Source organism: Triturus cristatus, chromosome 3_1, assembly GCF_964204655.1.
Source record: "Triturus cristatus chromosome 3_1, aTriCri1.1, whole genome shotgun sequence".
NCBI lineage: Eukaryota > Metazoa > Chordata > Amphibia > Caudata > Salamandridae > Triturus > Triturus cristatus.
Window position 1 is genome coordinate 615,093,925 of NC_140583.1, and position 25,935 is coordinate 615,119,859.

At 43.3% G+C, this 25,935-nt stretch overlaps 1 protein-coding gene across 1 annotated transcript in view; it reads right to left on the minus strand.

The window, feature by feature from the left end:
* Positions 1 to 7,491: 7,491 nt before the first annotated feature.
* Positions 7,492 to 25,935, minus strand: part of SELENOS (selenoprotein S) — a 136,841-nt gene continuing 118,397 nt past the window's right edge. Inside the window, exons 5-6 of the mRNA XM_085644546.1 lie at positions 10,040 to 10,118; positions 7,492 to 8,591 (exon numbers count right to left, since the gene is read on the minus strand). Of these exons, the coding sequence (XP_085500672.1) occupies positions 8,509 to 8,591; positions 10,040 to 10,118 (162 nt within the window). The 3' untranslated portion in view covers positions 7,492 to 8,508. The remainder of the gene's footprint in view (positions 8,592 to 10,039; positions 10,119 to 25,935) is intronic.

A 25,935-nucleotide genomic window follows, 5' to 3' on the forward strand; every position in this document is an offset into this window, starting at 1 on the left:
GTGTAATACAGTCGGCCTCACATGGGGTTTTAGCAAGGTTACTCCGTAAACCAGATCATTTAAAACATGAGGGAGAGATTTCAGCCGGTTTACAATAGGAGAGCATGTGTACATATTGGGAAAATTTGAAGACTCTGATTTTGCCCAATGGATTAACTTATTTAATCGGTCTATTTTTGTATCTATACAAGCAATATGTGTGGCAATAGTTTGAAACAGGCTTATCTGTACTTTCAGCTTGCTCAATTGAGCATTTAAAGCTTTGAAGGTCCTGTGCACATCTTGATTGTCAATTATATTCACCTTGTCTCACCTTTCGTTACTATTTTCCAGGGGGGCCTTTTTTTGTGACAAACTTTGAGACTTCACAAAAAGAGATAAATGGTCCTGTATGGCTATAAAGATGGAGTTATCAGTGATTTGAAGAGTTTTATCAGTGCCAACTTGTGTGACCACAGTTTTGAGTCAATTATGCCGGGGCTTTCCCCAATAATGCTATTTTGGGGAGGCCCATTATAAAGTCTCTGTCAATAGACTTGCAATCCCAGAAGACTTTGTCCTCCAGGACTTGGTTAGGTTCTAAATTAAGTGCTGGTGTTTTTAGTGCATTCACTACAACTGGAGACTTCTGGTAAAGTAACGCTATGGCAGATATGCAGTCAAGAGCATTTTCTTACTTTCCGAAGTGCCTTTATAACTGTCAAGTAGGCCCGTACAAGTTACTTTTGTGCATCTTTTCTTTTTGTATTTGAATAAAGGGGCTATTTATTTACGTAATCGCCATATCCTCATAATGTTCATTTTAAGAAAAGACGCCAAAAGGATTTACAGTCACAGACATAGATAATCAGCAAAGTATTCATTACTTTTTGGGACTTCTGGAAACTGGGCCACTTGATCAGCCATTGACTTTTGCCCTATCCCTACAACCACTCTGGCGAGCCCTTCACCTAGCCAAGCAACACCTCAGCCTCTCCCAGACTCACCTCATAGCTTCCGCTGCCGTGCAGTCTTTAGAGTACCGGATGCTGAAGCTGTGCAGCCAGGCAGCTAGGGAGGGAAAACAAGGACATGACTACAGCCTAGGTTGCGGCACGTGCAACCCAAACACAAGCCCCCTCACCCAAGACCAAGAGCGCTGGAAAAGTAGCATATGGCCTATTGGTGGAGGTATGTGGGAAGTATTATGGGAGACCCCATGGAGAAACTGTGGCGAAGCAATAAGCGAGGATGAACCAAATGGACCCCGAGAGGACATCTCAATGGCCATCACTCCTCCCACCACAATTCACAATGGTCCCACTCGCTGCGTTCCATGCTGTGGTACTTGGCCACCCTCTTTTCCCCCACAGTAAACCTCTGTGATGGAGCTGTGGTAAACCTCCTCCTGTATCCAATACATGTGAGGGTCAGGGAAAAGGCTGGGAGGTCGCCACAGGAATAAATGCCACGACGGCAATCCAACTGATTTCCCTTTAGGGTCTACCTTAGCACTCCCTTAGTTGCACATATTAGCTTTTTTAGGCTGACTTTTGCTTTGCACAGCCACACATAATACATTTGTTTTTGTGACATATTATTCTAGAAATACACTGCACATATTATTTGTCATTCAGTGACTCTTTTTGGGATTCAGTCTGAACATTTCGTACACGTTCAAACAATATGGTGTACTGTTTTCTAGTGCTCAGTCAGCAACATCTAATGTTTTTAGACAAAGTAGCACAGCTTCAGTTTTCTAACGCAGCAGTTCTTAGGCAATAAACCCTATTTTACCGCACTCTGGGGGAACAGAGTAGAATTACAGCAGAGAGACCGGTCCTGGAAAAGAGGTAACACCCTTGCATAACCTGAGTGTACAGCAATGATACAAACCACCAAACTACACACAGCAGGTATTGGGGTCCAGCGCTTATCCTAGATATCACAAATATATCCCTGTGCTCATGCAGTGAGGTTAGGCCTAGATATATTAGTTGCCATGGTTGGGTTGTTCATTGTTTACAGTCTGCTAGTAATTCTGATTATGTTACTCAGTTGTATGTGTTTACCAATCACAGCACACCTGCTTCAAAATAGACAATATTTTCAATAAATATATTGTAAACTTCCTATGTGTCTTTCCTATGTGTACTATGGACATGAATGAGTGAGAAACGAAAGGTGATGATCTGTTTCCACGATTCCCTTGGGGACTAGAAGTTCATGTTCTACGTTTGCCGAAATTACCGGCTACTCTAGAAGGTTAGGAGCTCAGGTGAGGCACTGTGAGCTAGATGGAATTGGGCCTACAGGTACTGATATGGTAGAGAGACTCAGACTCTACATTCGGACGTCCTGTTTTCCCATGGCAAAGTTCTGCTTCCAAGCAAACTCACTGCAACACGGCACCACCAACAATGGTCTGGTACTTATTCACTGAGTCTGAGTAGTACTTGTGTGATCCCATAGACCTACCACCGGAGAAGTCCATGGTGTTGGGGATGTAGCCACCACAGTATTTTTAGGAAGCTCCTAATTTTTCCTGTTGGTTGTTCAAGGTTAAACCTTTGAAAGGATTACCCATATTTGTGTTTTCACTCTGTTTCCATTACAATGTTATAATGACGCAGGAGCAGCCTATCCCAATTGCTGACAACTGCAGAACTGCAGTCTTTGCACATATAACTTTGCATGGACTTGGCATTGCAGGCAGTGACTTTATCTTCGTGGTTGAAGCTCACAACTGCTATCGCTTAGAAGTCTTTAATCTTGGGTCAATTTAACAGCTGTGGATGCTAAGACAGGCACATTTCATGAAAACACTACTGTTAACCCACCACAAGCATACAGGGCACATTTGCACATGAAAATTCCACTAACACATTGGCAACATCAAAATTGGTTCTGTGGCGCCCTTATACATGTACTTGTACCTGTGCCTGTATGCATTTACCCCTTCAGTAATCAAGGGGCCACCCGGCCAGCATTATCTGTAACACAAGTAAGGGGAATGTACATTTAATTATGAGCAAAATTCCCAAAAACCATGAAAAAGTTCTTTTTTGATCGTCCAAAAAAAACCTGAAAAAAATCAACTTGAAGCGGTGTGTCCCCTTACTGGAACACAAGACAAGCACAGGATATTGACTATGTGCTTACCCCATGTGATCGTTCCTGTTAGAGGTGACTGCGCCGTTTTGGGCACAGTCTTTGCAGGAGTCTAAACCATAACACATGGTACTCCGACTGCGTCAACATTCCCAGAGGTGTTATAACAAATTCAGAATGAACATTTGGATTTGGGGATGAAACTAATGGGAAACGTTCCTGTAGTCTCCGCAATGATTCTGTTGAGCATAAAAAGGCGAAGCAGCTTCTCTGGCTATATGGCAGCAGCTCACGCAGGTTGCTGTAGGCAACTAGGAATGTGAGCTACCAATAATTATTGCTGAAGTGTATACTTCCAAAAGATGCAATACTTTGGGAATGGCCCCAGCAAACCACAACTTGGCAAACCTAGTTCTGACAAGGATACTGCCAAGCAGAACCCAGAGTTTGTTAAAAAAAAAAAAACGATCGGATAAACCCAAACTTAAAGAAAAAGCTAAAGCTAAATTTTTAGGAGGATCTCCCGCCTTCGGAGTCCTTCGCCAGATGCTATAATTTGCGTCATCACACACAAATTAAAGAGCCTGATAGTTATCAGCTTTCTGATATTTGTCCTTTCTTGTTTCTTCCAGGACTCATCGGAAAAACAATACGAGAAAAAAGAGCGTTATCACCGCAGACAGAAAGAGTACGTAAAACTGAAGAAGGACTCACAATGCTAAGCCCCAATTTCAAAAAAAGAAAGTTGCAGCTATAACCTCACAATATGCCACAAACACTGAGAACTCTCCCCCTGAACAGGAGGTGGGCGGTGACTCTCCTCAACAGCGTGGCAGAGGTCACTATAGTGGACCGGAATCTCCAGCAGTTTCTGGCAGTGACAGCAACTAATACATTTGTTACAGTTTATAACCCAGACAGACGCATAGCCCTTCTAGACAGATTATATAATTTAGATATACAAATTGAGGGTGACCGACAGCGCACCATTAGAGTAATGCGAAAATGTAACTTTATCATACAAGATTCTCGATTGGCCACCGCAGTTTGTCCAAACATCCTAACTGGGTGAGAATGCGATACTCCCGCCTTTTTCTGTGCTTGTCACTGATGAATACATACAAACCTACGCAGCGGAATGGCTCTTGCACTAGACCCAGTTTTACATCGCAATAATGTCTGCTGGGATATGGACTCCCCTTACCATATAATTATCATACGGTTAAGCCCACAGGTACAACCGCAATATCCTATTAAGCGGGATGCTAAGGCACATGTTTAAGAAATACTCTCCCAGCTGGAGTACCAGGGAGTAATTAAACCTTGTGTCTCTCACATGAATAATCCCCTTTTTCCTGGCTTCTCGCATTTATAACCTGAATAACATTTGCTCTGTTAATGATATTATGCACAATGTCTTTGTTATCCCATGGGCAAAGTCAGCTTAGATCTATCATGCAGTTTAGTTGGACATTTCAGGTCCTCAAAAGTGGCCGTGTACTATGACATTGCCTAAATTCTATGCAGCTATTCTTGCCTTTCAACCTGACATGTAAACACCAGCTCATGGCCAAAAGGGACGCCATTTACACAATGTTACATCGCCAGAAGCTATAACAGCTCCTATTCAAAACAGTAGAGACACCCTCTGCAGCGCGTTTGATACATGGTGTAATATCTTTGCCAATTTCAACATTTTAGTTCGCAGCTTGCCAGTAGGTAGATATGAAGCCCTAGGAGGGAGCTCTATCCATGAGTTATAGTCTTTATCGATGCGGGTAGGTAGACAAAGAGGTATTACTGAAAAGGAATGAGACTCTTCGGTCGGTCGCTCACTTGTCTGTAAACACGTTACCATTCATTGCGCATGCAATGCTTCAGTAGTACATTTGCCTGTTTTCTAAAAGGAATACAAGACTCTTAAAATCTTCTCCTCATCCTATTCGGGGGCAGACCCTTGGCTATTATTTCTCATTTGTAGCATTTTGCTTCTATTGTTACTCGACAATGGAAGTTCCGTTTCGAAGCCCATTGGTACTGGAACTACCATCGGTCCAGCTGTGCCGTGAACGCATATTACGAGTCTTTGGAGTACCCTTGCTTCAGGAACTGAACACTGACTGGTCATTTTCATTCCAATCCACCTGGTTCACCCACATGCAACCCGTGTTTCATTGCTTATGGTGCCCCTCAGAATGGGCATGGGATGTCTGCTTCGCAATTGCTTGTTCCTGTGGTTATTAACCTGTTGATAAGTCGATAATGATCCACTTTCGAAGTTGTCCCATGAACTTGTGGCTGCTTCAAGAGGCATGGTACGAGCCACTCCCTCTAGGGGAGATGGGGGCTTCAGCACAAGGAATACCAAACTCTAACTCTAATAACATGGATGCAGGACACCAAGCTACTTTCTCATCATCGGCTGATGACAAGGATATTGTCTGTTCTTTGGAGCTTTTAAATGGGACAACTGCGGAATCGTCTGTGGAGACTGAATCCCTTCTGGATTCGCTAAACATTGATCTTGTTAATTAAATTTTGGGTGCCTCCGGCTCACTTTAATTTTGCCACGTTTTTCAGAATTTTCAAGTTATACTTTTTATTCGGATAATAATTTTTTATATGACATGCTTAGTAGTATTGCATTTATTTGCTTAGCTTGTGCTTGCGTTATTATTTAGTCCCCAAGTTACTTTCCCTACCATGGAGGAGGTGTAGTGATTCCCTTTTGGGTTCACATTGTTTTTTCTGTAGTTGCACGTATTAGCCATTTTAGGCTGCCCTTGCTTTGCAGAGCCACTTATAATACATTTGTTTTTGTGACACAATAATATTCTAGAAATATGCTACACAAATTATTTGTTAATTAGTGACGCTTCTTGGGATTCAGTCTGTACATTTCGTGCAAGGTCGAATAACATGGTGTACTGTTTTCATGTGCCCGGTCAGCAACATCTCCTAACAGTTTTAGACATAAGATAGCATGGCTACAGTTTTCTTACACAGTAGGTCTTATCATATATACAGTGTCTCACGCCCCTTGAGGGCAGAGAGGAGAATTCCAGCAGAGAGACCAGTCCTGGAACGGCAGCAGCAGCCTTGCATAAACTGAGTTTAAACCTATGATATGGGCCACCTAACTACACACACCAGGTTTGGGGTCAGGAGCCAATTGCTAATACATTTCTGTGCTCACATATTGAGAGTAGGCCTAGATAGATAATGTTGATTACTTTGCTCAGTTGTATTTCTTTACTAATCACAGCACACTTGCTTCAAAATAGACTACAATAGTTTCAATAAATATAGTGTAGATTTATTTTGTGTCTGTCCTTCGTTTACTATGGACATGCATGAGTGAGAAATGAAAGGTGATGGTCTGTTTCCACTGTTACCTTTAGGACTGGAGGTTCATATTCTAAGTTTGCACTGGAAGGATAGGAGTTCAGGTGAGGCACTGTGAGCTTGTTGTATTTGGGCCTACAGGTACTGGTGTGGTAGAGAGACTCAGTCCCTACATTATGGAGTCCTGTTCTCCCAATGCACAGTTCTGCTTCCAAGCAGAATCCCTGCAACACAGCCACCGGCCTCCATGGATGCGATGTAGCAGTGGCCCCTCTTTCAGATTCGGAGTCCTGTGTGTGAGGAACTTTATTTCAGTCTTCCTCATGTTACAGCTTAGTTTGCAGGGGGCAGTACAGAGCATGCCAGTTTCAAAATCATGCCCATACAACCCTGGAGTCATCAAAATGCAATGTGAGACAACCCTTAGAAAAACAGATTATCCCCAAACACTTCTTCTAGAGAAATTAATTTGCCTTTCAAAATACCCCAACAAATTTCAGTATCACTGTAATCCCCTGGTTTTATGTCGGGTAGCAACTATTCCCATCTGATATCGCACTACCATTCACTTTCTTTCAGCTACCAGATTTGTACAAATGCCCGACTGACCCACAATGGAATTTTTACCCACATCTGGAAAAAAGGTGATGCTTGTTCTTGTTTTTACCACACTTTTCCCTTCCTCTTTACTTAGCAAAAAATAAAGTTACAGTACTTCACCTAACAGACCGGTAAACAGCAGGTTACCACTATGAGATCACTGTTGCATAGCTCATAGGTGTCACAAACATCAGTGCCTTGTTTGCAGACTCTGCCCATCAAAGGATGTAGTTTGGTTTTGCACGGCTTTTGAAATCTGACTCCATATGTGACTATTAATGGAACAAACTGTTGAGCTTTAGAACCCATCATCTTGTCACACTTTTTTTTAAAGAAATTGAAAACCTTTTGAAAACAATTTTGATCTCTACGTAAGGGACAAAGTAAGCAAAATGAGAAGGTGTTTATAGATTGAACATTCAACAAAACTATGAGAAAAGTCTCAACACACACTAATTGTAGAAATACCACAATTTATTAAGGCAGGCAAGTCATATTTCCAGTAAAAACTAAAAATATTGCAAGAAGGACGGTCAGTGTGTCCACTTAGTCCCAGAGAAAGCACATGTTTAAGAGTAACAGTTCTACAAAGTAGGTGAAATAAAGATGGATATACAGAACATGACTAACTGCTTGCAAGTATCAGTTACCCTCACTGGTGAAACCACCATTTATAAGGGTGACATCATTCAATGCAGTTAACTGCAGAGACTCATCCAAAGAATTTTGTTTTTATGTTGCAACAACTTCTGAGGGTCTTTTCAACTTGCTTATGAATCCTACTCCTGAGAGGAGGAAAACAACAATTTCAAAATAATGGTACAATGTTGATCGGGGCAGACCAGGAAAGGGAACAGAGAACTGGAAGATGCAGTTCTAGTATGTACCTTTGGTCCCTTTCAGAGAGTGTGTATAGGAAATTCAAGCAACAGAATGGAGCTAAGGAAAGGGCATTATTTTCCAAGTCAGACCACTGATATGGAGGCTCCTTGTGCAATGCACCAAACCTTTTCCTTGGGATAATGAAAGGCTTAGGTAAAGCAAGTGTCTTGCATGACTCAAGCAGAACAGTATTGGTGAGACAAAAAGAAGATTTAACACCCAATATCCTAAATTCAGTTCGTACAAGGAGAAGCAGAAACATTAATTCAGAGGAGGACATCCAAGTTCATTAAGAGTGATTCTTGGGAAGGCTAGCAGGGGAAGGAGAGTGGTTATATGGGAGGGATAAATGGAAAAAGTGTTTTTCCTTAGGGGATTACACTCCTAAATCAATAGTGTTAGACATTTCACATCCAATATTTTCCTGAACATTCACTTTTGATATTCCAGCTTAGTTAATGGTTGTACAACATATTAAAATAAATCCAAGGATAGTCACTGAGGAGAACGAAACTGCAGTTGGCAGGACAGCAGGTCATGTTGGAGAGCACTTGCTGAGGTCCCAACAGGGTCGCAGCAAGACTCCTACCCTCATCCACCCCCTGATGATGGGCCTCTGCGCCCTGGTCTCCAGGCACATGCCCCTCCACCATCGCCAGTCAAGGGGTTGTATCCTGAAAGCAGTCAGAAAAAGAACAATGTAATGTATTAGCCAGTTGACAAACTTTAGAAATCCATTAGGCTTAAGAAGAAGTAAATGGTGAAGTGGCGCCAGATTCATTATCTGCTTCAAACATCGACATGAAATCTCCACTAGCTTCCTAAATCCCGTGCCCCAAACAGCACTCTTTTTGATCGCACAAGACTCATTATAAAAAGAAACATGAACTCTGTCAGCAGATAAGAACGAACACCCACTTCACTAACTATACTCTCACACAGACCACACAGGGTGTCCCCAATTTTACATTTTCTTACTCCATACTTTTCTTCCGTCTTTTTTGTCTTATGCATTTATGAAAGATAGGTGACTGTACAAAGGATTTCGAAATCCTTCACAAATACAATATCAAAATGTCACACTAAAGGATATTCCAAAAGGCTTTAATACCATGGCTATCTGAAAGTAGTTGGACACCTTGTTCCCCATATATTAAAAATGACACAAATGTATAATGATCATAACTGACTCCGTGGCCTTGCTGTCCTATTTCGAAATAATATTTATCCAAAAAGGGCATTTGAAAATCATTGTTCCCTTCATCTCAAGTACATTTTAGATCAAATAAACACTATATTATGTGATTTCTCAACTTACAAAATCATGCAATCGTAAAAGAACAATTGTACAAAAGTACATATTTATTTAAATTCATTGAAACCAAAAAGCAGGAAGCATTAGGTTCCATACAACTAAGTTCTACAGGAAAATGCAGTGTTTTAATAAATAAATAAATAAAAACATCGAAATAATTACTTAAAAGTATTTAGAGATGTGATAAATGGGCAAGGGGGACTCCACTCATATTCCTATTTGAAACCTAAAAATTCTCTAAAAAAAAAAAAATAAGAATTAAAAATCTTTTCCAAGGGGGAGATTTCTTAGATCCAAACAATTTCACTTTTCTTTCACCTTTTTCAAGCAAAGTTATCTTTAAAACTACTAATCAAAGTTTTAATCATGACGAGGTTGTATTAAGCTCAAGTATTTTACTTAAACGTCTGCTGTTGCATTTGTGCAATGGACAGTGCATCACCACCACCAATAGGTGACAAAAGTGCTCACCTCCCTTACATTTCGAGTTCTCAGCCGTACCTGGCACAGAGCTGAGAACATGCACACCTCCATCAACCCTGAACTCCAAAAAGCAAACAAATGGGTTTCCCACAACTGTGACTTTCCCCAAGGAAAGGGAGGAAGAACTACCATTTAGAAAGTCATGAGCAGTTTTGTCCCTCTATCACTCTTAAAATAATTGTCCACATTTATTATCTTCACCACAAAGCTTACAAAGTTTTACTTCTTGCTCTCCATCTCTAATGGCTCCCCACCTTACTGAACACTAATTCCTCTCTCACCTGCAGAGCAGATACGTTACTGTTCTCAAAAGCTTCTACTCACCACTTCCTCGCAGTGATTTCTTGTCAGATTTTGGCTTCTGGGCCGTAGTGGACACGGATGTGCTCGGCACGGCTTCAAGCTATAAAGAAAGTAAAGCATGCATGTGTTAAACAGTTTCCATGCTTGTTCCTCTCGTAGCATCCACATCTCTCTGTCAAAAAATAACAAGAATTCAACATCTCACTTTACAAATCACTCTGAGCAGCAACTATCATCTACAGTGCATGTCTCTCAACTATGCTTTTATAATATGAAACCAATACAATTCATGACTATTCAGTTTTAAACTCTGGGCAACTCAGGTGCCCAGTGGAAAGTAGGCCATGGGAACTGTAAGTACATCCCAGTTTTCAAATGTTTATGGGATAACTTTGAGCAGCATGACATCTATAAAGGATTTTTATTGCTGCCCAGTAAAGTATTTGTAAGTTGTACATTGCTAGCATGTGCTCTAAAGAAAGGCTGTGTTAAAGCTTAAAATAGCATATGGTGATGACACAAGCACCGTTTACAGCCATCAACAGAATGGAGAGGGATTCTTTGGGGGGTTTAGTGAAGACCAATGTCTCAGGATCTAAGCCAGTATCTTCCAGAACTATTAACAGGATCACCACACCACCCAAAGTTCATCTACCTGCTGTCCACTATGTTTTGTCAGAAGAGAAACTTTGAGCTGAACTGGGACTTCCTGTAAGGAAAAAACTGACTGATCTACAAACGTATCACTAAGATCACTTCATCTATCTATTTAATTCATATGTCATAGTTTTAGATAGTGCTGACATGTTGCCTTCAAGGTACTGTGTAGTTCTTGAGAACAAGTTAGTAGGGAGTTGGTAGGTAGCCTCAGAAAGAGGGGGAATTGTTCAGATCAACTGCTGTGTCTGGTGTGGTCAATGTAGCTCCTTGCATGCTACTTTGCACAGTTAGTAGGACCCAGTTACTTCCTGAGAGTGTGAGCAGTCTCAAATATTGTTGGACAGGTGTAGTACACCTGACTAAATAAGGTTCACCTTTTGGACTGGGCGACTAGTTTAGCGTTCTCGCAGCTTGAGTCACAGTTGGGAATATGTTGGAAAACCAGTTTCTGCAGATCGTTCCAACAAAAGCACTGTAGATGGTGTATATCACTAGGAATTTGATTCTTTGCTACATTGAAAGCAAGTAGAGACCTTTCAAGGCTGGGTGATGCTGTCAGACTGGATGCTTGATTTCAGATCTCATTAAGTTTATGGCTCTGGTGAGGGAGTGTTTTATCTGAAGGGGGCTGAGGTTATTATTAACAATATAACTTCAAAACTCAAGCATTGTGGGACAATTATGATAAATTTTAGAAAGCGGACAAGAGAGTGATTCACACCCCCAACATTTTTCCGTTTTTCCGTGGAGATGTTGATTGCTAATTTACTGCCCAGCTCCCGGTACAATATAGAATTTTAAATTTTATGGTTTCCAAATTAGGCCACCTCGAGTACTCAACCGTAACTGTGCGTGTTCAACATAGTAACACAAAATGTAATCAAAAGGCATAAACATGGCAAATCTCATCTCTTCAAACATTTTCTAAACCGTTCTCTAAAAATACTCTGCTACCATACCCTATCTACTGGTGAATTTCTTTTCAAGACCAGAGGCTACCATTATGCATAAACCTTTAATTGCCACTCCTGAAGCACCTTTAAAGAGCTTGCAATAATTTAACACAATCTAGAACCAGAACGCAATACTCCATAAATAGTGCAATGCACTTAACATTCCTCAGTTTAGTATATATAAGAGTATTGAGAGTGTGTTGTTGATTGGTTTGTTGGTGTTAATAGTGTGTTGTTAGTAAAAGAGCTTTCAATTTACAGAAGCCTCCACTTAATTAAATTTATAATCGTTATTTTAAAGGGAGATTGTTTTGAGGTCTAAATCGGCAAACGTTTAGTTTTTTTTGTTTTTTACATGTACGATTAATCAAAGGTAGTTAAAAACAAAGTCAAAAAGTTGCTGTATTTCAATATTTTTTTTAGGCTTTGCACGGTGCTTCTTTTTGAAAAGAGATAACCGAGCACGCGTGCGGGTGGAAAGAGAGCAGGATCGGAGCAGGCGCATTGTGATTCATACGAACTGCTCTGCGGAATAATGGAAGAGAACTAGTTTGGCTGCCGTGAACTCGAGAGATTACGGCAGACATTTTGGTTAGGGCACATTTCCATTAAGGTAAATGGAACTCAAGCTGTCGATTTATTTGAATTTACCGTTCTGAATAAGTATCATTTCCTTATGGTTCTTTTCAAGTCAGGAGACACTATATATTTGTGAGGTGGATAATTTTGAGTAAAGTTATTAACTAGATTCTTATGGAGAAAGATGGTTACTGAGAGATAATTGAGTTTTGGAGGATTAGGAATAACGATGGATGCTGAGCAAAGACCTAGTGAGGGGATGTCAAATGAGAGCCTTAATGAGGTCATAAAATTAATTAGAGAGTGAGAAACGAGAGTGCAGGTAAAGAAAACTTTGGATTATATTTTATTGGAAGAAAAGAGGAAAGACAGTCTTGTGAAGGATGTTTTTCTTTATTAGAGGATGAAGAGAAAAGAGTAAGAGGTGGTAAAAGGTTGCAAAATACAAAACATATAGAGGAAGTAGATATGAGGAAAGGAAGTAAAGGTGGATTTGAGTCCATAAAAAAGAAAGGTGTCCCTAGCGGCACGAAATGAAAGGGTGTCCTAAAGGGCAAGCAAAGAAGTAGTGTCTTGAATTACACAATGGATGAAGAATTTAATAACTTTGAAGTGGGTCACCTGCCAATGAGAACAGGGAATTGGATGAATATATTTTGGATTTTACTCAGGATGATGAATTTGATGAAGACTTTGTGGAGGACTTAGAGACAAATTCAAAAGAGGTCCTGAAGAATCCTTTGGGTATAGAGATGTTCTCTCCCTTTAACATTAGACACCCACGAACCGGAGAATGGTGCCTAATGGAGCACAAGAGCAATTTTATAAAGGAATGGTTGAGAAAACCTTAAGGAGGTGCGTGGAGTACTAAAAGTAGAAAATTCACAACCAGTGATAGAGGAGAAAGTTTGATGCCTAATTTGGTTCCAGAAAATCAGTTTTTTATTTCGAATGGGAAGGGACTCAAGGAAAGGATTAGAGCGCTTTTTGAAATAGTGCCGGATAGGGTGTTGGAAATACTGGACCCTATAGCTAGGATATTAGACACGGCAGAAGACGCGCATATTAATGAGAATGGTGTTGATTTAGATCTACTTCGAGGATGAAGCCAGAGGGAAATTATACTTCTTGGTAAGGAGAACGCTGGTTTAATGGCTGAGCGCAGGAAAGCTATGCTGCTGGAAATTAGCCCAAAACTGGCTGATATGGCAGAGAAAGAACCTAGTGCGGATGCAAAAGTTTTATCGTTTGTTGAAGGTTTAGTGAAGAGTTTACGGAAATCTGTCTCAACTTTTAAGGCTTTAGATAAAGCGCAGGTTAATATAAGGAAGGTTTAAGGGACTGGGGTTTTTGGAAGGGCCAGTAGACGGGGACTTTCGACTGGGCGGGGGATACAAAGGCCCCACTACAATGGTCAATATAGTAGCTACAGTAGAGGGTATCAGCCAGCAGCAAGCTTCTGTCTGACCTCGAGCAAGAAGTTGATGTCCTGGAAAAGGTAGAGGCACAAGTCGGGGTTTCCAAGGATCACAAGGTGTTTCTGGTTTTATCCAAGAAAAGGTAGGAGCATGCTTAAGAGGTTATGTAAAAGTGGAAAGAGATCACAAAAGATCCTTGAGTAATCAAGAGAGTTCAATGTTTAAAAATAGACTTTTTTGAAATTCCACAACTAGTGAAGAAGCAGAGGGAATTATGTTTGACAAGAGAGAAGAAGCTGATTGTAGATTCAGAGATAGAGACCATGGTTCAGAAAGTAGGAATAGTGCAGATAGAGGAGTTTGCGAAAGGTTTTATAAACACACTGTTTTTGGTACAGAAAAATACAAAGGTTGGAGACCTGTTATAAACCTAGAAGAACTAAACAAGTACTTAATTTCCAGACATTTCAAAATGGAAGGGATACATTGTTTAAGAGATGTTGCAAAAGGAAGACTGGTTAGTAAAATTGGATCTGAAGGACACTTACTTTACAATTCCAATGGCAGGGAACAGTCAGAGATTTCTGCAGTTCTGATGGAGAGGAAGGTTATATCAATTTCAATGCCTACTATTTAGTTTATCTTCTGCTCCATGGTGTTTCACGAAGGTAATGAGAGCGTTATGGCTTTCCTATGAGAAAGGAGCATAAGACTCGTAGTGTATTTAGACGACATTTTAATTATGTCCCAAGACCGAGCAGATAAGAAAGGATTTGGTCACAGTAAAGTCTTTACTGAAGAAGCTGGGTTTTTGATTAATGCAGAGAAATCCATTTTTATGCCAGCTCAAAGGATAGAACTTCTAGGGATCGAGGTAGATACAACAGAGGTGAAATTTCAACATCCAGAAAAGAAGATAAGAAAGATAAAGAAGGAGATTTGTCAGGTTTTGAAGAAAGTTTCCCCCTTTGAGGGACTTAGCACCAATGGTAGGCTTGCCGTCTTCTTCGATTCATGCAATATTTCCAGGTCCTTTGCATTATCGTGCATTGCAGGATCTAAAGAAGGAAGCCTTGAGAAAAGGGTTGTGGTATGGGGACAGAGTATATATGAATCAAGAGGGACGAGAGGAATTGAACTGGTGGTTCCAAAATTTTGAAGCATGGTGTGGGCAAGCTATGTTTGGTTGTGTACCAGATTTTGTCCTTGAGATGGATGCTAGTTTGAGAGGATGAGGAGCCTATTTGGGAATTGAGACAGACAGGTGGTTTACGGTCAGCGGAAGAAAGGATGAGTCATATAAATTGTCTGGAATTAACAGCAGAACTTTATGCAGTTCAGAGTTTCAGAGAAGTCTTGAAAGGGAAGAATTTATTAATGAAAGTGGACATTATTTTAGCAGTGGCTTATATCAATTGATTAGGAGAAAGCAGATCCTGACAATCATCAGATTTAGTGAAGTAACTTTGTTATTTTTTCATGGAATACAGGATTGTGGTGAGAGCAGAATATTTGCCAGGGGAATTCAATTCAACGGCAGAATAGAATTCAAGGAACATCTAGTACTGCAGCGATTGGTAGGTGGATCCTCGGTGTTTCAAGAAGATAGAGAAAGAGTGGGGTCCTTTGAAAACTGATCTTTCTGCGAGCCGATTGACTTACTAAATTCAGAGATATTTCAGTTGGATGCCAGACCCGAATGCATGGGCAGTGGATGCATTTCAGCAATCATGGAAAGGAATGAGAGCTTATGCTTTTCCCCCTTTCACAATGATTGAGAGGGTATTGTTGAAAGTGAGGATGGAGATATGTCAGATAGTCTTGGTGTCACAATTTTGGTTCACTCAGGTTTGGTTCCCTTCAATGATGGAGTTGGCTTGTGCGATTCCTTTTTTTGATTCCAGCGAAGAGAGGCCTGTTAATAAATGGGAAAGGAGAAAAACATCCTTTGGTACTGGACAAGGTACTGAACCTGCTGGTTTGGAATGTATCAGGAAGTCTGAGTGTTTCAGGGGACTTTCAAACAAGGCTGTTGAATTGCTCGTGGAATCTTGGGCTCCAGGAACAAGAATGAGATACAAAGGAATTTGGGAAATATGGAGTAGATGATCCTTGGAGAGGAATTTGGATCCCGTAAAGGATCCTATAGTAGAGGTTGTGAATTTTTTGGTAGAAATGTTTGAGAAAGGGCTGGGTTGCAGACTATGTATTGTTTCAGATAAGCATTTTCAGATGGTCATGTTTATGTAGAAGGAAGAACTGTGGGTAGAAATGCCTTAGTGAGTAGAGTGATGAAAAGCATGAGACTAAGACGACCTCATAGAGCAAGGTATGAGGTTTTATGAGATGTAGATTTAATGTTGGCGTTATCTGAGTCATGGCCTGGGAATAGATATTTAGACTTGAAAAGACTAACGGTGAAATGGACCTCCTTGCTTTGCTTGTTATCTTGCAGGAGCGCCTCAGATGTTAAGGCTTTGGAGGTAGGTAATAGACTCTATGGTCCAGATGGTGTATATTTTGAAATATGGAAAAGAACTAAGACGATGTCTACATTTATTTTTTTATCCGAGATTTATAGAATGTTTACAAGAATACGAAGAGAGGGTAGAAGAGAACAGTGATGGTGTAAAACAGCTTTTGATTACATATGTTAGACCATATAGAGCAGTGAGTAATGTAACCATAGCAAGATGGGTGAAATGGGCAATGGAGCAAATCTGGTATTGACATTCAGGAGTTTAAGGCACATTCAGTAAAGGGGGGCTATGGCTAGTAAGTCTTATTTTTCAGGTGGAAGGTTGAAGGAGATTATGAAAGCTGCAAATGGGGCAAAAGCAGGAACATTTGTAAAACATTACTTTAGACCACTTAAACATATTGTGAATGTGGTGTTGAAGGGCTTTCAACATGCATAATGTTAGCCTCCGGTCTTGAAATGAAATGGCGATTCTACAGATGAAATGCACGGAGAATCAAGATTTCATTAAAGACACATTATCCCACCCTCTTCATCCCTCGAGGTTTTAAAAAAAAATACATGAAAATAATGACGAATAGTGCTAATTTTTAATACTTCAATAATAAGAAATTCAGTGATGATACTTACATTGTGTTATGAGGATATTACAGTATATATTTGGATTGCTGAAAATATTGAATCTGTTGTCTGTTATTGTAGAGTCGTAATGGGAAGGAGAGAAAAAGGAAGAACAACAAGTATGAAGCTGTGAGGATGAAGAAGAATGACAGTAAAGAAGGAAGTTCGCTGCATTTAAAAGAGGAGGAATGCTAAGTGCATGGGACTATTTATGGAGTATTGTGTTCTTGTTCTATATTGTGTTGAATTGTTGCAAGTTCTCTAAAGGTGCTGCAGGAGTGGAAATTAAAAGGTTATGCATAATGTTAGCATCCGTGTCTTAAATGAAATCTTCATTCTCTGTGCAATTCATATGGAGAATCGATATTTTTAGGTGGTCACACTTTACAAGTTCACTCAGAGGGACTATAGAAAGAGGCTACACCGGGAGAGTGATAAGCCTGGTAGGCTGCTGGCTTGGTTCCTATGTCATAAGAGGCCCCCCCACCCGTTATCATGGCAGTGCAGGGCAACCGAGGAGGAGGAGGTCTGGTGCTCACACAGGCCACAATTAATGGTGAGGTGCCTGTTCTTTATAAGAGACCGACAGGCAGGGTGGACGTGGCTTGGATGGATTATTTGAGTCAGATTGCATTCCCAGCCCTTATGAGGGAGCAAGCAGCAGCCCTGGATGTAGATCTCAATAGAGAGGAATTATTGGAGGCCATTAAGTGCATGACACCCGGCACGGATCAGGTTTGCCAGCTCAGCTTGCTGCATTACCTCAGAGTGCTCATCCTAGTGGTAAAAGGTTTTCATTATTGAATTATGTATACCTGTTTGAACAAATTAATACAACGTATAATAATGAATATGCTACTTACCAGTATGCATCTGTTCTTGGCATGTAGGGCTGCTGACATTCATATCTGTGCATAGATCGCCGCCTAGTGTTGGGTCCGGATGATTGCACGTTGTTGTCCTGGAAGAGTCTTCGAAGTATCCTGGGATAGGTGACTCCTCCCCTGGACTACAGTGCGCATGGGCATCCTCTCCATCCTCAGATTGTTTTTCGCCATTGTGGCAGTGATGGAGTAGATACAGAAAGTGATGACCACGCTTTACAGTAATTCTGAGAGCTGCAGCTGCTACAGGCGCCGGGGAGGAGGGAGGGCGATATGAATGTCAGCAGCCCGACATGCCAAGAACAGATGCATACTGGTAAGTAGCATATTCAGTTCGAGGCATGTGGGCTGCTGAATTCATATCTGTGCATAGAATACATAGCAGTGCCCTCTATTAGCGGCGGCTACCAGTGCCAGCTGCAGCGGTCTGAAAAAGAGTTTTGAGAACAGCCTGTCCTACAGCTGCCTGCTGTTTCGATTGTACATCTACACAATAGTGTTTGGTAAATGTATGTGTAGTGGACCAGGTGGCTGCTCTACATATATCATGCAAAGGAATGTTTCCTAGGAAAGCTATGGAGGCCCCTAACTTACGTGCTGAGTGGGCTCGTGGGAGAATCGTTAAAGTGCGTTTAGCCTTTTGATAGCAAATTTGAATACATTTAACGATCCATCTGGCTATACCTGCTTTGGAGATAGCGTTACCTTTGTGGTGTGGGGCAAAGGCAACGAAAAGTTGTTGTGTTTTCCTAAAGGGTTTGGTCCTGTCGATATAATACATGAGGGCCCTCTTTACATCTAGGGTATGGAATGCCCTTTCAGCGACAGTCTGTGGGTTTTGAAAGAAAACCGGCAGTTCAATAGTCTGATTCATGTGGAACTGCGATACCACCTTGGGCATGAACTTGGGGTTGGTACGTAGTACAACCCTGTTGGCGTGAACTTGTATAAATGGCTCTTGGACGGTTAGTGCCTGGAGTTCACTAACTCTTCGTAAAGAAGTTATCGCTACTAGGAAAGCTACTTTCCAGGTAAGGAATTGAATCTCGCATGAGTGTTGAGGTTCAAAGGGTGGACCCATCAGGCGTGTGAGGACCAAGTTGAGGTTCCACATTGGGGCTGGTGGGTGGCTAGGAGGAATGACTCGTTTGAGTCCTTCCAAGAATGCTTTGATGGCAGGCACTCTGAATAGAGAGAGGTGCTGCCTGGTCTGTAGATAGGCGGATATTGCGGTCAAATGGACACGTATAGAGGTGTATGCCAGATTGCATCGGTAGAGGTGTAATAGGTAACAAATAATGTTTTGGATGGATGCGTATAGCGGGTTGATATTATTATTGCAATAAATGACGAACCTCTTCCATTTGGCTGCATAGCAAGCTCTGGTAGTGGGTCTCCTGGCCTCCTTAATGATGTCCATACAGTCAGGTGGCAGGTTGAGGTAGCCAAACTCTAGGACTTCAGGAGCCAGATTGCCAGGTTCAGCTGTTGCGGATCTGGGTGCTGAACCTCTCCATGGTTCTGCGTCAAATGCTCGGGTTTGACCCGCAGCCGTTGATGCGGCACCACGGAGAGTTCGAGAAAGGTGGTGTACCAAGGCTGGCGTGCCCACGTTGGAGCAACCAGGATGAGTGTCAGAGAGTGTTGTCTGAGGTTGCGTGCCACCAGCGGTATTAGTGGCGCTGGGGGAAAAGCGTACGCAAATCTGCCGGACCAGTTCATCCATATCGCATTGCCCTGCGACTGCGGATGTGGGAACCTGGCGGCAAAGCTTTGGCATTTTGCGTTTTCGCTTGTGGCGAATAGGTCTATGTCTGGATGACCCCACTGCTGGAAGTACGGTTGGAGAACTGATGGGTGTAACTCCCACTCGTGCATCTGATGGCTGTGTCTGCTGAGCAGATCCGCCATCTGGTTGTCCTTGCCGGGGAGGTGTTCCGCCATGAGGAACATGTTCCTCTGAATGGCCCACTTCCACATGCTCTGAGCCAGATGAAACAACTGTGGAGAGTGTGTTCCTCCCTGCTTTTGTATGTAGTACATGGCAGTCATGTTGTCCGTCCGGATCAACACGACTTTGTTGCACAAGTGTACTTTGAATGCTTTCATTGCTAGGAAGATTGCCATCAGTTCTAGAAGGTTGATGTACATCTTCTTTAGTTGTATTGTCCATAGTCCCTGCACTGTGTAACTGAGTACATGAGCTCCCCATCCCTGGAGAGACGCGTCCGCTGTCAGTATTATTTGTGGAACAGGCTCTTGGAACGGTCGGCCCTTGCAAAGGTTTTGTGGATTCCACCAATGCAGAGAGTTGTATGCCCGACCGCTCACCAACACTAGGTCTTTCAACTGTCCTTGAGCCTGATTCCACTGACGTGCTAAGCACTCCTGGAGCGGGCGCATATGTAGTCTCGCGTGCGGGACTATGAAAATGCAGGAGGCCATCATGCCTATCAACTGCATAAACACTCGCGCGGGCAGGGAGTGTTGTGGTTTGAACTTGGAAATCAGCATCTGTATGCTGTTGATTCTCACTAAATTTGGCTGAGCTGTGGCCGCCAGAGTGTCTATGGTCGCACCTAGGTACTGTTGTACGTGTGCGGGCTGGAGATGGGACTTTGGGTAATTTAGTGAGAACCCCAAACTGTGAAGGAGGTGAATGGTGCGGGATATGTGGCTGGCACATTGTTGGGCTGACTTTGCTTGAATGAGCCAGTCGTCCAGGTAAGGGTAGACGTGTATGTGCTGCCTCCGCAGATGTGCCGCTACAGTAGCTAGGCACTTTGTGAAAACCCTGGGTGCTGTTGTCACGCCGAAGGGAAGGACTTTGAACTGGTAGTGCTGCCCCTGAACAGTGAACCTGAGGTATTTTTTGTGTGAGGGGTGAATGGGTATGTGGAAATACGCATCTTTGAGGTCCAGTGTGGCCAGGAAGTCTCCCTGCTTGAGCAGCGGGAGGACTTGCTGTAAAGTGAGCATGTGAAAATGCTCGGAGAGAATGTACCGGTTTAGGGGTCTCAGGTCTAATATAGGTCTGAGCGACCCGTCCTTTTTTGGTATTAAGAAGTACAGGGAGTATACCCCCGTACCTTGCTCGTGGACGGGTACGACCTCTATTGCACCTTTTAGTAGCATACTTTGCACCTCCTGCTGTAAGAGCGTTAAGTGCTCTGAGGACATAGGACGGTTTTTTGGAGGTATTGTGGGCGGAGTTGAGGTTAATTCTAGGCAGTAACCGTATTTGACAATATCTTTGACCCACCTGTCCGTGGTGATGGAGTTCCACGTGGACAGGAACCTTTGTAGCCTTCCCCCGACAGGTGTTATGTGGTCGGGAGGAAGGGAGAGGGCGTCACTGCTTGTTCTTGGGGGAGGACCTGGTGTTGCCGTAGCCGCGTCCTCTGCCCTTTGTGCTGGAGCCACGATATCCACCCCGGGTGTTTTTGTCGTAGGTGCTCTGTGTGTTGCCTTTGTTGTATGTTTGCTGTGACCCCTGTCCTCTACCTGCTCCTCTATGTCCGGGGCGACGAAAGGAGCCGCTCCGAAAGGACTGCGTTTGTAGAGCCCCCATGGACTTTGCAGTGTCCGTGTCTTTTTTTATTTTCTCTAGGGTGGTGTCAACCTCCGGCCCGAATAAGTAGTCGGGGTTGACAGGTTGGTTGAGGATGTTATTTTGTACCGCAGGTTTGAATCCGGAGATTCGCAACCAGGCATGTCGTCGCAACATGACGCTAGTGTTTATGGCTCTGGCAGCTGTATCCGCGGCATCCAGTGCACACTTAATGGATGCATTTGTGAGGAGCTGTCGCTCCCTGATGAGGATCTCTGCACCTTCTTTGTATTGGTCAGGGAGATGTTGGAGTAGTTGTTCTAATGTGTCGTAGTGTGCTCGATCGTAGCGAGCGAGGAGCGCCTGAGTATTGGCAATACGCCATATGTTAGCCGCCTGTGCGGCAACCCGTTTGCCGGAGGTCTCTAGCACCTTGGACTCTTTGTCCGGGGGAGGAGCATCACCTGTTTGCGAGTGTGCCCTCTTGCGAGCATTCGCAACTACAATTGAATCCAAAGGTAACTGGCCTCTAATGTAGGTGGGGTCCCCAGGCGCCGATCTGTATTTTTTGTCGATCCTGGGGTTTATTACTCTTGCCCTGGTGGGTTCCTTGAAGATGTCCTTTGCTGGTTTGAGGACACCCTTCAACATAGGTAGAGTTTTAATGTTCCTTTCTGAGGATGCGAAAGTGTCCATGAGAAAGTCGTCCTCTACGGTGTCAGAGTGAAGTTGCACCCCATGATTGGCCGCAGCACGTTCAATTAAGGCGTTGAACGCGGCAGTGTCCTCTGTGGGAGATGTTTTTGCTCCATAGAGTTGCGGGTCCTGTGCATCTATAGGTGCACCGGAGTCGAAAGGGTCATCCCAAGCTTGATCAGGGTCCTGTTGGCCTTGAGGGTCCATTTCTCCGGGGTAGGGGACGTGGTCACCCATGTAGTCCTCCAAAACATCCGTGTCGGAGTGTGTGGGAGAGAAGGACAGTGGATCCTGGTAGGGGGAATGGAGAGGTTCGTAAAGAACCGGTTCCGAAACCACTGGCAGCTTTCTTTTAAGTGGGATCCGGAAGGAGTCCAAAGCTGGCTCTGAAGTTATTCTCCTTTTGTGGAGCAGCATCCTGCCGGTGTCGGCGTCGATGATATGTGACGGAGACGTCTCCGCAGGAGAACATTCGGCAGGCGTGATCGTGATGTGGGTGACCCGTGTCCTGATTTGGAAAATTTTCGGGGCCGTGGATGGCGGCAGGCCAAAAGTAATGTTGGCTGGTGCCGAAGAGGCTGTTGGAGCTTTTATTGGCTCGGAGCCCGATGTGTCCTGGAGGACTGTTTTGTGTTTGGTGCCGTGCGCAGCAACGGGCCGCACCTGGAGCGCCATCGATTTCTTTGCGCCGACCGGTTCCGTAGAAGCGGGCGTGGACTTTTTCGGCGCCGGTGAGTCATCGAGTCGAGGGGCGGTAATGGCCGTCGACGTCTTCGATGAGTGTGCCTTTGGTGGTGCTATCGAAGCGGAGTGAGACGCAGCAGGCAGTTTGACCTTTGGGGTCGGAGTCGATTGCGTCGGTGCCGGGAGCCGAGTAGGTTGGGTGGCACCGAAGGTCTTCTTCCGTATGTCGACGCCGACGTCGGCCGATGCAAGCTCGGCACCGAAGTCTCGTTTGGTGCGCTCGGTGCCGATGGGTTTTGCTGGCGTCGAAGGTGTGGTGGGCCTCGATCCGACCAGCGTTACTTTCGGTTTCGGTTGAACCAATACAGCTTACGGTTTCGGTTTCGAAGAAGGGAAACCAGCCGGTTTGGGTATTAATGGCTGCCGCTGAATGTCCGAGGCCGGGCCAGAGGGCGGGGCCGAAGAACTGCGGGATAGGTTTTGGGTAAGGCCCGAAGGCGATCCCTCGACCGGAGCCATAGACTGGCACACTGGGATGTCCTCAGTCTGTACGGGTAGGCCTTGCTCGTCATCGGAGCTACTCTCTTCGGCCCTAAGGCCTCATTGTAGTCTCCTACCTCGGTGTCGTCTTCGTCTCTGCGAAAGAGGCTTTCTTCAACGTCTTCCGAGTCGGAGTCGTGTTCGGAAACGGGGCTGGAGGGTAGGTTCTCCACGTCTTCGACATCTTCGGTCTCAGCGCTAAAGATGTCGGCCGGGGCCGGTGCCGCTTGCTGCGCTTCGAGTCTCGCTGCTCGTCGATTCCGGAGAGTCTTCTTGGATCGGAATCGGGCACAGGCCATACATGTAGATTCGTCGTGATCCGGTGAAAGGCATTTGTTGCACACCGGATGGACGTCGATGTGGGGATATTTCGCATTACATACCGGACACCGCTTGAATGGTGTCCTCGATTCCATCGTCGATGACTGGTCGATGGTCGGGTAGGAAGCAAAAAAGTTGGTTCTGGAAGTTAGTAAACTAACAAGATACTATCGATACCGATCGGGAACAGAACCGACGCGAACTAAAGGCCTTTTGGCCTAGAAAAAGTTTTTCCTAACTTGAGTCAAGATAAGCACATCCGAACCCAATGGCGGAAAAAAACAATCTGAGGATGGAGAGGATGCCCATGCGCACTGTAGTCCAGGGGAGGAGTCACCTATCCCAGGATACTTCGAAGACTCTTCCAGGACAACAACGTGCAATCATCCGGACCCAACACTAGGCGGCGATCTATGCACAGATATGAATTCAGCAGCCCACATGCCTCGAACATTACCTTATTGGCAGACATTTATCTGTGATACAGTAATCTGGCAGTTAAAAGGGTTTGTGCTGCGGGAGTTAGGAAGGCATGTCCAGTACACAAAATAAACATGAAAACATGTTATCTATTACCCCAAACAACATGTTCTGGACATCAGGCAGTATGAATTCTACACCCTTACATTTTAGATTAGTGTGTCCAGACACTAATGAGGGCATTACTGATGGAGTCAGAACTCCTGGGGCCAGTGCTAACCAGATGTCGCATGAAGCAGCCACAATCTCCCCCACATGCATTCAAAAAACATAATGGCTAAGCGGAGGTAAGGTCCCCACATTCAATAACTGCACCATAAGTTCAAGATCAGAATAAGTGAGCTCAAAGACTAAGACCATCACCCACCTACTCAAGTGTGGTTTCCATGTACATGGTCAAATCAAGCTGGAGAACCTTATGAAGTGCATGAGGTCTCCATGAGAAATACTTCAAAACATTCAGGAGACACACAAACCTATACTTTTGAAAAAGGAGACTGGCTTACAGAAAGAGTAGTAACCTCTGCAATCTATTTAGGTTCATAGTAGAGAGAAAGGATTCAACAAGTGGTCTCAGAAAAGAGTAGCCCTTTATGTTTTTTTAACGATACACAAATACCATATCACAATTGGAGGATTAGAAGGCCATTAGGAGGCGAGACATAAAAATACATTTGGTCAAGTAGTCCTCAACTTACTCATCTCAAGCAGGAGAACACCGGGGTTGCCCTGTTAATTGTGAGCCAGAGAAAACCTCAATATTTCTAGGAGAGGGAATTTAGGGCGACGGTACAAAAAAAGACTTGATCAATAAGGAGCAGGTTTATGTTTAAGTCCTTTGTACTGTGCACATTGCATACAAAACAGATTGAAGTGATACAGCAGAACAAAACACCCCACTTCAGCTAGAATGCTAGAGGGCAGTTTACTGGAGAAGAGCAGTCTTTAAAGAACAGTGAAAGGCATTCAAAGATGTAACCTGAACTACATTTACTTCCACACGTACTAAAAAAAAAACCTCCATTCTCATTTACCAATAGCATTGCAAAGTCTCCTAGCAGCAAGGTAGGCTTCACAGAGCAATGTGATCATCCTGGAATATGTTAAGTGAGATCTTATAAATAATGTGATTTCCATGTAAATACTTGAATGTCAAATGTCTTGAATAAATTCTATTGTGGCATGCACAACACCTTACAGAAAATTCAAGAAAATATTAAACACTTTGCAAACTGTCTGCGACCCAAAGTTCTGACACTAAGAAACACCACGTTACATGGAAGCACCTAATCTGGTATAGAGTTGAATGTTGCAGATAACCAGGACAAAATAGCAAAGGGTATTTGTTGTATATCCACTGCAATACATTTCAGCCTAATTTATTAAGTAAATATAGTTATAAAGCATGGTCCTGACCACATGGGCATTGATAACTTTACAAACAATATGGGAATAATAAGAAAGTTCATGGGTTGTGTAGAAGGTTTAGTAGAGAATGAAACATTTCCTAGCTATCTTAACGGAAAGTTTCAATTCTATTAAGGACTCGGAGGCGAGGATTATGCTATTCTTACCTCACTTTATTGAACAGCAGCCATTTGTAGTCACCAAACTAAACTACTATTCCCATGAACCATAGGGAACAGAAAAGAACAATAGAGTGTCCCAGAACAGAGTGTCCATAGTAGCACCAATCACAGGTCCCCAATGTGTAGGTGGTCCTTTGTCTCTGCTCAGCCCTCCTCTTTCGTCGCTCGGTCAGCCATCAAATAACTCAAGACTCTTGTTTGCTGGAATCGCCTGGAAGGAGTAAGAGCATAGGATAAGCGATAGCAATGGCTAAGGAGTAATCCTGCGATAGGAAGCATTTCAACATGTAACCAACTGTTCAAGGCAGTAGAAACAAATTGACTTTACTTACTCCAGTACGAGGGAGGGAATATAACAAGGAACTTGTACCCTGGGTGGGATAATCCTCGCCTCCGAGTCCTTAATAGAATTGAAACTTTCCGTTACAATAGCTAGGAATGTTTCATTCTATGTCAGGACCGG